The sequence below is a fragment of the Myotis nattereri genome (assembly GCF_964212035.1).
Source record: "Myotis nattereri genome assembly, chromosome: 2".
In the NCBI taxonomy this organism is placed as follows: Eukaryota; Metazoa; Chordata; class Mammalia; order Chiroptera; family Vespertilionidae; genus Myotis; species Myotis nattereri.
This window is the reverse complement of record NC_138076.1, coordinates 105931043-105943921: the sequence shown is the minus strand read 5'-3', so window position 1 is coordinate 105943921 and position 12879 is coordinate 105931043. Positions and strand designations below refer to the sequence as shown.

General features: G+C 40.6%; 1 protein-coding gene across 1 annotated transcript in view; it reads right to left on the bottom strand.

The window, feature by feature from the left end:
• The window catches only part of SOHLH2 (spermatogenesis and oogenesis specific basic helix-loop-helix 2), a gene marked incomplete at both ends in the record, with an annotated part of 138370 nt that overhangs the window by 49784 nt on the left and 75707 nt on the right, over positions 1–12879 (bottom strand). The window contains 4 exons of the mRNA XM_081083924.1: positions 7078–7188; positions 9349–9448; positions 12315–12419; positions 12499–12560. Coding sequence (XP_080940050.1) covers positions 7078–7188; positions 9349–9448; positions 12315–12419; positions 12499–12560 — 378 coding nt within the window. The remainder of the gene's footprint in view (positions 1–7077; positions 7189–9348; positions 9449–12314; positions 12420–12498; positions 12561–12879) is intronic.

Below are 12879 nucleotides of genomic sequence, written 5' to 3'. Positions count from 1 at the left end.
AATTCAGCCCCTGCCTGAGGCCACACAGCAGGAACTACGAAGAGGCTCAGCTGTGAAGCAATGCAAGCCGCTGCGGGGCCTTGGGCCTTCTCTTGGAAGTTCCGGGTCTGGCTGGCCCGGCTGCAGTTTGGTAATTATCAGGTTGCAAAGTTCTGGGGCATTCACATGCAAAAGCCTCTGCCGCAGCCCGGGTGGGGCGGGGTCTCAGGGAGGCAAAAGGCCGGAGAAAGAAGCTATGGCTGATTCTCCGCGCCCGGAGTCGCGCGTCTCAGTGTCCCGGCAATGGCTGCAAGCACCTCCGAGGGAAATCTGCCCCCAAGTTCGCCCGCTGCCACCTGAGAGAGCAGCCTCTGCCCGTATGAGTCCTGGGTCCCCAGAGACTTCCCAGAACCGGAGATCAGAGCAGTCGGGAGCTTGTGATTCAAAAAGACAGCCGCGTCCTCAGGTGCCACCCCCTTTCCGCGCGCGCGAGCCGCCGCGTACCTCTGCACTCAGCCTCCGCAGCTCCTCTGGCTCTCAGCGTGCTTTTCTTTTCTTCTAGTTGTAGAAATTACACTCAGCCAGCCTTCCTGTTGTTTTGGACGATGTTTGCTCCGTCCTTTGGGCTAATTTTCAATTGTTGTGTGGGGCGACTATTTCCCGGTGTTTATCTATGCCGCCATCTTAGTTTCTCCGCCACAATGGGTTCTTAAACTGGACCGGAGGGCCGGAACAAAAGCATGGATGGAGTGTTTGTGTGAACTAATATAAATTCAAAGTAAACATCATTACATAAAAGGGTACTGTCTTTTCTTTTTAGTTTTATTCATTTCAAACGGGCCGGATCCGTCCCGCGGGCTGTAGTTTGCCCACGGCTGGTCTAAACTAAGTCCTTGGGTCTCTCATATGTACAAATATGTCTGAAGAACTCAGAGAGAAGGGTTTCTTGGCAACATATTACTTATAACTCTCTGAAAATTTCTTGTTCTACCTTCCTTAAATTTCTAAGACTTGACCAATCCTGGAAAAACCTTTGTTTGTGAGAAACTATCACACAGCTCATTTTCACTTCTTTTCAAGTGAGTAGACATCCTAAAAATTATTAAGCAACCATCACTTGGACTTATAGCAACACAAACAAAATAATGGCATCACTTTGAAAAGCATGTACCTTACCAAGATAGACATAAATATTTATGTTTTTAAAACTAATAATTAAAGGGATTTCACCAAGAATATTAGAATTAGGTAGCTAATTTTTATTAAGTGGTTCTGAAAGGAAACAAAAATGTTAGAAATGTTTTAAAAAGAAATTCCCAAATGAAAATATTCAAAACTATTTACTGGGGCTATTACTTCCTTATCATTAGCAAACATAATGCTACCCTATGCTATTTAAAACAGAGCAAAATGAAACAAAAAATACAAAACCATATGCAAAGCAGATGATTGGGAGGATGAGAATAAGAAAGGGAAATAGACTAGAAACATCTATTTGAAGATTCAGGAGAGAAACCAAGATGGTGGCATAGGTAAACACCAGAGATTGCAGCCTCACACAACCACTTCAAATATACAACTAAAAGATGGAACGGGAATCATGCAGAACCACAGGAAGGCTGGCTGAGTGGAAATTCTACAACTAGAAGGAAAGAGAAAAGCATACTGAGACTCAGAGGAGGCGCAGTACGGGAGTAAAATACTAAGGTGCGGAGTGCATGTGGAGCGGGCTGGCGGCTGAGGGTGTGGTTGTCGTTTTCAATCGGGAGGGAGTCTCAGGCTCTGAGCTCCAGTTCCAGGCAAGTCTCTAGGGACCCAGACTCATACGGGAGAAGTGGGACTGTCTGGCATCGGTCAGAACCCTAGGGCAGCTTTCTCTTTGAGGGGCTTGCAGTGATTACCGGGACACTGAGAAGCAGAGCCTCTGAGGGCAAGACTGAGAGCAGCCATAACTGCTAGCCCCGACCTGTTGATCCCGTGGGACCCACCCCACCCAAGCCCTGCAGGGAGACTTTTGCTGGATAGCCGCAGGCAAAGGCTAGATTAGCACCTCCCTAGAGATCCAGGAGCCAGGAAGCCCAGAGGTCAGAGTGGGACCATCCAGTTTGAAGCTCCATGGAACCATAAAAGACACACTCAGGGGGCAGACTCAGTGAGCACCAAAGCCCCATCGAAGCAAGTCTAGCCCCAGAGGGGTTTCTCCAGCACCGAAGTTCTCCCACTGCAGACACAGCTGATTCTCACAGCCAATTGGCCTGGAGGTCAATTCCTCACAGTGATAACTACAACAATCAAGGCTTAATTACAACAAGACTGTGCACAAAGCCCACAAGGGGGTGCACCAAGAGTGTCTACCTCAGGTAATTGGGACACTTAGCACAGAAAGCCACTCTATTGACACAGCGAAGCATAAAAAATGCCGAGACAAAGAAACAGGACACAAACAACAGAAATGGAGGAGAGCAAACTGCTGGATATAGAGTTCAAAACCACACTTTTAAGGTCTTTAAAGAACTGTCTAGAAGCCGCTGATAAATTTAATAAGGCCCTCGAAAAGACTGGTGAGGCCGCCGATAAATGTAGTGAGATCTTCAAGAAGACTTTTGAGACCGTCGATAAATGTAGTGAGATCTTCAAGAAATCTAGTGAATCCCTCAATGTTATGATAAAGAACCAACTAGAAATTAAGCATACACTGACTGAAATAAAGAATATACAGACTCCCAACAGCAGACGAGAGGAGCGCAAGAATCAAGTCAAAGATTTGAAATACGAAGAAGCAAAAAACACCCAATCGGAAAAGCAAAATGAAAAAAGAATGCAAAAATAAGAAGATAGTGTAAGGAGCCTCTGGGACAGCTTCAAGCATACCAACATCCAAATTATAGGAGTGCCAGAAGAAGAGAGAGCAAGATATTGAAAACCTGTTTGAAGAAATAATGACAGAAAACTTCCCCTACCTGGTGAAAGAAATAGACTTACAAGTCCAGGAAGCGCAGAGAACCCCAAACAAAAGGAATCCAAAGAGGACCACACCAAGACACATCATAATTAAAATGCCAAGAGCAAAAGACAAAGAAAGAATCCTAAAAGCAGCAAGAGAAAGAAAATCAGTTACCTACAAGGGAGTACCCATACGACTGTCAGCTGATCTCTCAACAGAAACTTTGCAGGCCAGAAGGGAGTGGCAAGAAATATTCAAAGTGATGAATGCCAAGAACCTACAACCAAGATTACTTTATCCAGCAAAGCTATCATTCAGAATTGAAGGGCAGATAAAGAGCTTCACAGATAAGGAAAAGCTAAAGGAGTTCATCACCACCAAACCAGTATTATATGAAATACTGAAAGGTATCCTTTAAGAAGAGGAAGAAGAAGAAAAAGGTAAAGATACAAATTATGAACAACAAATACACATCTATCAACAAGTGAATCTAAAAATCAAGTGAATAAATAATCTGATGAACAGCATGAACTGGTGATTGTAATAGAATCAGGGACATAGAAAGGGAATGGACTGACTATTCTTCGGGGGGAAAGGGAGGTGGGGGGTGAGCGAAGAGATTGGACAATAATCGTGCACCTATGGATTAGGACAGTGGGTGGGGAGTGAGGGCGGAGGGTGGGGTGGGAACTGGGTGGAGGGGAGTTATGGTGGGAAAAAAGAGGAACCAATGTAATAATCTGAACAGTAAAGATTTAATTTTTAAAAAAAGATTTACGGGTGTAATCAGAAGGGTTAAGAGGAGGAAAAGGCAAAAAAAAGTAATCATGGATGGATTGTTTACTTTCTGGTATCTCTTAAGCAAATTCCTAAAGGGAAAGAGAACTTTTCTTTTAGAGAAACAAAAATTTCTAGCCCTTTAAATAATGCCACAGGGGTGGACATCCCCCAAGATGTCAGTTTATAGTTTGCTAAATGAATGGTTCTCCAATTTTAGTTTTCACAAGCCATTAATATTAAAAAATAAAAACAACACAGAACTGTAAAGGAACCAATAAAGGATTGCCAACATTAGATATGAACATGAAAAATAATGAAAAAAGGTACTATCTCCCAATATCATTATGTTGTAACTATTAACTAAAATCACAACAATTTTAATACCAAATAAAGTATGGAAAACACAATCATGGTATATGATTGTAAGTTATATAATTTTAAAAATACTCATTGCACTGTTTTTTCTCATTTCACTGCAGATCATTGAACTCTATAGGATAGCACTGGCCAGCAAGCCTTAAGTCTTTATTTACTTGGCCAAGGCATAGGACATGTGAATGAAGGCCTTTTGGAATAGACTAACCCATCCCCCAGCCCAATTTATCAAGCTCAAAACCCCACCATCTTCCCACTAATCTTCAGCAGATAATGGAAGCCATTTGGCAAAACTTGCTCAATCTAACCCCCATCAAAGATTAATCTTTATCCACACTTAGTTTTAGCTCCTTCCCTATATTTTCCATAGAAAAGGTTTCTTCCAATTGGTTCCTTAGCCTTCTGACTCCTCATGAATGCTAAATCCATCATCAACCCCCTTATTAAGTATAGGGGATTAAAATTCTTTGGCATTCTTCCCACTGAGAGGTGGGATCTATATACCCTTCCCTTACATCTGGCTCTGTGACTACTTTGACCAATTGCATAGGTAGAAGGGGCACTGGTCCAGCTTCATCTTCATTTCTCTTGGAACAATCTCTCTAGGAGCCCTGGGCTGCTGAAGAAGCTTCAGTTGATGGCCCTGGTAATGTCTTGGACTCTTTTGACTAGACCACCCACAAGCTAAATACTAACAAGTGACCCCAGTTAATGTCATGTAGGCAGAATTGCCTGGCTGAGCCTTGCTCAAATTGTTAACCCATAAAACTATGTATCAAACCAATAAATTCTGGTTTCTTTTTTTTATGTAGCCTTAGATAACCAGAACATGACCTCTTTCTCTCTTACAGCTATTTTCTTTTGGAATATAAATATATTAAAGTCTGGCCCAGACTTTTCCAAATCCCATTTTACCCTAAATCTCCTTTTATATGCCATTCACCTTTCATTTTATCTTTCATCTATGCTCTGACTTTCATTCTCCATCTTTTTGCAATGATGCTTCTTCCCTAACCATGCTGTCAGTGTAGGTAGCTAGTTATTGATATAAGGGAGGTAGCTCGTTATTAATATAAGGAAGAAAGCAAAAGGGAACTAAATCTTAATAAACTGGGAAGCTGAAGCAGCTAGCAGGACAGCATTCCATTAGGTGTACTAGTTCACACACTCTAGGGAACTAGAAATGGATGGGAAAACCTCACCAGGGTGCTAAAAGCCCAGTACCAGAGAGAGGGGAGGAAATTCCTCTGCTGGGCACATGCGCAATAGAAACGAGATGATGTAATTGAACTTTTGGACACGCTCAATGAGAATCAGGATGATGAAACAGAGGGACAGGGACTAGCCTGGGAAAAACTAGAAAGGTAATTCAGTTGGATAAAAGGCATGAAACCCCAATAGAATTTGCTGGGATGAGGCCTGGGAAAAATTAAAAATTGGAGTAGGATAGTTTGAGTGGTTCTTTGTTCTTTACCTGAACCAAGAAGATATATGGAGGATTAACAGGAGGCTTGTGCCAGTGCTTTAGTGCCTGCCTACCCTCCACTTCACTGAGGGTGTATGAATTCCCCTTAATTCACGAAATCTTGCCATCAGGTTTACACTTCTCCACCCATGTGCCTTTGAAATTCTTTTCTCAGGACAAATAGTGAATTATCACTTCTGACCTTATTTGAATTCTGTGTCATGTGATATTCCTGAACACTCAATACTTTAGGAAACTCCTCCTCTGGTCTCAATACCTCTCCCCCTTGCTTTTCTTCTTATCTTCCTAGTAACTCTTCTTACCTTGATCTCTTCTTGGCTGCCTATGCCTTAAATATTGAGCTTTTCCCCAAGGTTCTCTTCTCTTTGTGTCTCCTTCCTACATGTTTTTGAAAGTCATATCCATCCTACATTCACACTTCAAATAGATGCTGTATGTATCCTGAGAATTTAAGTCTATATTTCTAGCCTAGACCTTTCTCTAGAAGCTAAGGGCCAATTCCTTACTTGATAGCTACCTCCATTTAAACCCAGAGATTTAAATGCAAAAGCAAAAAATCACCTCCAACAGTCAGACTGCCATTCCACTGTGCTTCCTAGTCAGTCAATGGTTCCACCACCTACTTGAAAGTTACACTTGACTCCTCCTTCAACCATGCTCATATTGATTCTACCAACTTAATGTATCTAAAGTTGGCTTATTCCTCACTATCCCATTTCTAACACCATAGTCAGGATTATACCATTTCTTATTACAGACTCTTCTGGCCTCCAGACTTAATTCACTCTCAAACATCCTGGTAAAATATTCATCCTATGGTACAAATCTTGTCATACACCCCACTCCTTTGCTAAAATCCTTTAGTGCCTCCCCAGTTGCTCAGTTTAACTTCAAATTCCTTAACATCTCACACCCAATCCTTACCTACACCTCTAATCTCTTGGCTCTTTCCACATGTGTCATTATAGTTAACTATATGAAAATACTTGCAGTTTCATAAATTCACTATATAGTCTCATACTACCAGCCTCTGCACCTGATACTCTCCCACATAAAAGTCCTCCCTTATTTCTAAACCAAATTAATAGTAACTTTTGGTTGAAAGCTCAATTTAGTTCTCATCTTCTCAAGAAAACTCTTCTTGCCCCCTTATTCTGTCATACGTAATTTTCCTATGTGTTTCCTATGTGTTCCTCTCTATGATAGCATGTGTTAAAACATAGAGTTCTATTTAATAGCTGTGTATATAGAAGTCTGTCTGAACACTAGACTATGATCTCCTTGAAGGCAAGGATTTATTTTTTTATCTGAGTTCTCCAGTCATATTATGGCACACAGTAGATATTCATAACTACTTATTGAATAATCAACTGAATGAATGAGTGGTATGTATTTAATTTTCAGATTTGCTAGTTTCACATAGACTTTAAACAATATTACAAAAAATTATAAAATTCATGAAAGTATTTCATCCTAAAGGGAATAATGCTAAAAGGGCTATATCAAAATTCACCTTCTCAGCTTTTCCTTGCTTGAATGAAGAACAGAAATCTTTTTGCTTGTTTCAAAATCAGAAAATGGCGCCTTTAATTCAAGCCCAATGTCCTTTCTTAGAGACTCAGAGCTAGAAACAAGAGAAAATCATACTATATATTTAAGAGGAAAATTGTTCAGGCAATATTAAATAATAAGCACCAATACACTAATCAAAGGGTGTTTATCTAAATATCTTGTTTCATACAAAATTACAGTAAATATCAAAGCATGTCACCTTACATATTTGGTGCAGAATATTTTATTTCAAAAGAATTTATTACCAAGATCATAAATTCAATGATTGATCAATATTCTAAAATACACAGATAAAGAATAACAGATACAAGCAGGATTAAAATAATCTGACCTCACTGCTTACAACTATTCCAAATTATAAAATTGTATCTAAAGGTGCATTACAATGCTTCTCTGTCTGCATTGATCAGACCATCAGACCTCAGAGGGAAGGTAGGAGAGGGTGGGTGTAAGGGGGAGAGAGCAACCAAAGGACTTGTATGCATGCATATAAGCCTAATCAATGGACACAGATTCCAGGGGGGTGAGGGCATGAGTGGGGGGGGGGGCGGTGCTGGGGGAGGAATGGGGGGATAAGGACACATATATAATACCTTAATCAATAAAGAAAAATGGATTAGAGGGCCAAGATATACTATTCCAACTTGATCAGCAAGGGCTGGTTCCAACTGCCCAGGTAGAGTGGCTCAGTTGGTTGAGCATTGTCCTGTGCATTGAAAGGTTGCCAGTTCAATTCCTGGCCAGGGCACATACCTGGGTTGCGGGTTTGATCCCCGGTCAGGGCATGTACGGAAGGCAAGAGATCAATGTTTCTCTCTCACCTCTCTCTCTCTCTCTCTCTCTCTCTCTCTCTCTCTCTCTCTCTCTCCCCCTCTTTCCTCTCTCTAAGCATGCCCTCAGATGAGGAAAAAATAGAAAAATAAAAATTTGTCAACTAATGGACATTTTCTAGCTCTACCATTTTTCTAGAACTTCTTCAAGCATTTTAATTAACTAATTTGATTGATTTTTATGAAATTCTCCTAAGAAACTTACAAACTAATATTAGCTCCTTTATCCCAAGAGATATAACGTGATTTGAAAATTTACTTGTATTTTTAGTAGGATTCTTAGGAAGAACAAAGATTCAAGATGAGTGAGGCTCAAAAAGCAGTTGCAAATAATGTAAGAAAATCACAAAGCCTTCCAAAACCTTTCCCAACCTCATATCCCAAATAAGGTTTAATACAGTAAATTTCTTTGAGGTTAAAATGTTAAATAAGATCAAGAAAGCTGTTATCTCTGCATTACTTAAGTGATGGCATCTTTGGCTTCACCACATTTATTGGTTGCCAAGTCTCTTTCTTGTTCAAAATAGTAAATGGCCACATTTCTACAAATAGTGGATTGTCATGTTCTACAAATTCTGGAAGTGATGACTCAAAACTTCCATCATCACCCATGTCCTCAGAAAGTATGTCCATTGTTTGTAGCCCTATGCTATAAGGCTACATCAAAATTCACTTCTCAGCTTTTCCTAGTTTGAATGAACCTCCTGGAGAATCAACTTAAATTGAAAGGAAAAAATTCACAAAAACTGAATTTTTATAAGCATAATACAATGCTAGCATTAGAAGCACCAGTTAAACTGCCTATAAACTGCAGATTTGAATACCAGTTCTAATATCTCTCAGATGGAGGAATAGAAGCAGAGAGAGAAAACTTTTTAAGTGTTCTTTTCAATAATTGGGCATATAGGTTAATTAATTCAAAAAAGACATCAGGGAGATTAGTAAGTGGGTAACAGCTGAGGCTGCTCTTCTTTGTTTAATTATTGGGGTTTATGTAAAATTTTTGTTTGAAGATAAGCTTCTACTGTTTTAAAAAAGTTTGAACACCACTACTGTTATTTAGTTTTGATTAGTGATCATCCAGACTCTACTTTAACACATCCAATCATGGGGAACTTACTACCTTATAATTCATCTGGCTCCCCTATAGTCAACTATGATTGTTATGAAATAGTTCCTTATATTTAGCTGAATACTCTGTAATGTGTACCTATAGTCCCAGCTCAGGATCCTGAAATATAGAAAAAATTGCATCCCTACTCCATAAACTAGCCTCTTCTATCTTTTGCATCATCCCCAGCACAGTAAGTTCTTGATAAATTTTAAATAAAATATGTACAGTAAAAACTGCTACTTTGAAAAAGTGAAAAAAAAAAACTAACCAAGAAAATAGATCGGTAGAAAAACATCCCAGCTGTTCACTACAGGACTTCTGCCGGGGAAATCCAGATTGTTCAGGTTTCATAGAACTTTCATTCTTAACTGGAAGTTTTAAAAGGGGGACCACTTTAATTCTAAAATCACACATACACATCATAATCAACAGCAGTTGTCACTTTTCACTCAATAGATTTTACAAAGCAGTATTTTTAAAAACAGAAAGCAATTTATCAACTTCAATGATGAATAATGAATCCACTCAGGTTAGAAAGCAAAATCAAAGCACTACATACAGTTTACCCCAGGACATTCTCTTACAACCAGATTCTAGAAATTTAGAAATACATTTGTTTGAAACACATTCAACTGAGTTTACTTACTACGTTTTTATTTATAGATGAATGGCAGAGATAGTAAATATGTATGAGTCTTCAGTAAGCAGCTACGTTGTCAAAATATGGCATCTGATATTTTTATTGTGTGTGTTTTTTATGATTTTTGTTTTGTTTTGTTTTGCTTTGTTTTTGCAACTGCTCATTCTCAGAGCAAAGATGAGAAAACTGGAAGCAGATGTAGTTAAGACCAATAGAAAGGGTGCTAGACAGGTGGTGATGAGCAGCTGCTCTATTTCTACTGAGAATCATATAAGAATAGACTGCAGAAAGATCTTCATTCACTATGATAAGCCATTCCAGGAAGAACTCTGAAACTGTAGGGGCTGGGAGCCACTGGAATGTTACAAAACAGACTCACTAATCTTCCCTGAATATTAATAAAGAACATTAAAAAAGAAGGGTGTATTGAATCTTATATCATCTGAAGTATGAGCTTATACAGGATAATCTGAGTCTGTCAGACTCATTTTAAGAAAAATATTACCTTAATTTTAAAAGATTTCCAAGCTAGTATCCCAGGCCTAAAAAAACCATAAATAGTCATTGACCAGCAATAATTCCAGTAGAATTTAATTTCAGAAATTGGAAGATATCCTTTTACAAGCCAAATTAAAGCTAATATAATTTCTAAAGTGTTTAGATGTTGGTGATATCTTATCTAATAAAAGAGAAACATGCAAATCAAATTGACCAGACCTCTGCTACACTCACAAGCCATGCCCACAAGCCAAGCCCACAAGCCAATCAGGAGCAAGTATGCAAATAAACCCAACCAAGATGGCGGCAGCCACGGAGCTGGAGCGAATAGGCTTGGGTTGCCCCTGGCGATGGAGGAAGCCAAGCTTCCCGCCTGCCCTGGCCGACTATGGACTCCACTAAAGGCTACAAAGTTTCAATTATAGAAGATAAATCCTAGATACCTGCTTCCAGCCGCTGTGGCCTCTGCTCAAGGAGGGTCTGAAAGTCTGGGTTGCCCGGGGCCATGGCAAGCCTGCAAACAGCCATCAGCCCCTCACCCAGGCTGGCTAGGCACCCCAGTGGGGACCCTTACCCTGATGGGGGTGTAACCAGCTTGAAAACAGCCCTCAGCCCCTCACCCAAGCTGGCCACACCCTCATAGGGTGAGGGTCTCTGCTGGGGGGCTTGGCCAGCCTGAAAACAGCCATCAGCCCCTCATCCAGGCTGGACAGGCACCCCAGTGGGGACCGCCACCCTGAAGGGGGTGTGGCCAGCTTGAAAACAGCCTTCAGCCCCTCACCCAGGCTGGCCACGCCCCCCCAGCAGGGACCCTCACCCCATGGGAGCACGGCCAGCCTGTAAACCACCACAGGCCCCTCGCCCAGGCCGCCCCATACCCAAAGGGAACCCAAACCCTGATCCGGGACACACTTCAGGGCATACCAGCCGTACCCCACCCGTGCACCAGGCCTCTATCTATACTAATAAAAGGGTAATATGCTAATTAGACTGGGAGACCTTTCAGGAGACCTTCCGGACGTTCTTCTGGACAAAGCCATGGTGGCGGGGCCAAGGTAGAGGCAGTTAGAGGCCAAGAGGGGAGGGTAATTGTGGGTGATCAGGCTGATGGGGGGCAGGACCATTGGGGGTAAGCATACCAGCAGGGGGGCCAGTTGAGGGCAAGCAGGCCATCAGTGGGGGTCAGTTGGAGGTGATCAGGACAGCGGGGGGCGGCGGGAGTTTGGAGTGAGCAGGCCAGCAGGGGGGCATTTGGGGGCAAGCAGGCCAGCGACGGGTGGCAGTTGGGGGGTGAGCAGGCTGGCAGGCAGAGTGGTTAGGGGCAATCAGGCAGGCAGGCAGGTGAGCGGTTAGGAGCCAGCAGTCCTGGATTGCGAGAGGGATGTCCAACTGCCGGTTTAGGCCCGATCCCTGTAAACCGGCAATAGGACATCCTTCATGGGGTCCCAGATTGGAGAGGGTGCAGGCCGGGCTGAGGAACACCCCCTCCCCCATGCACTGGGCCACTAATACTATATAATACAATAGAAGTGAAGGGTTTAGAAATGTTAGATCAAATTAAAGCACTGATATTATCTATTTCTAAAACAGAAATAATAACCACTCTATTAACTTACAGAAGTAAAATAATTTAAATGCAAGTGTTTTTTGCAAAGCACAAAGTATGATATGATTCAAGGTAGTGGCCCTGGCTTTTAGACAATCTTATAAGGACACGGCATGATTAATTTAATTTTAATGACTAAGAAATGATGTAGCAGCTAGATTACCAAAACCAAAATAACAATCTCACTCTTAATAAATAACACCTGTGCCTACCACAATGCTATATTGGTCCTGTATAATACATTTTAATCCCAGGAAGAGGCAATTCTTTTCTCCATAGGTATAGAACACGTTTCTATTTATTTATTTACACTTGTTTTCTTCAGACTATGATTGGCAAGGATTACATATTCTTTACAGTACACAGCATATAGTCAATTCTTAGCAAATAAAAGGCACAAGTGATAAAGCAACTTTAAAAAATATGAATATAATTTTGTGGTATTTTAAATAGACATTTTAAAAGCTTTGCAAATTTGTTTTTCACTCACCAGTATTTGAGAAATATGCTTTCCAATATTTTACCACAATGTTAAGTTTCTCCATAGTCAGTGGTTCAATTAAAGTAATATCAGCTCCGTACCCTGAAAGGCAACCTAAGAATATTTGTATTAAATACTGATCTATGATTTCTATTTGAAGAAAAAACAAATAATAGACCTACTAGGCACATACCTTTAAAATTTTCAGAGATTATAAAAACAAACAGCAAGTGGTTATTTTTCTTCCTGCCAAATCTGAGGGGAAAAATATCAAAGTGAAGCAAAATCATCATTCAAAAACTTGGGATTCAATAATTTAGCCTCTTAGGAATTGAACTAGAATGATTTTCTTTATTGCTTTAAAATTTAAAGTGGTGGCATTAATACTGAAATTTAGTAAAAGTAGCATCTCAAATCAGTGAGGGAAAGGTAGAACACTTTAACAACTTATAAGGAAAGGGAATGTATTTTTATTTCATATAATTGCATACAAAGAAGTCTGAAGTGTGATGCTGGCTAGGGTGTATAGTATAAGTGCAGGTTACTTGATAAATACAAGGGAAAGAGATACTCT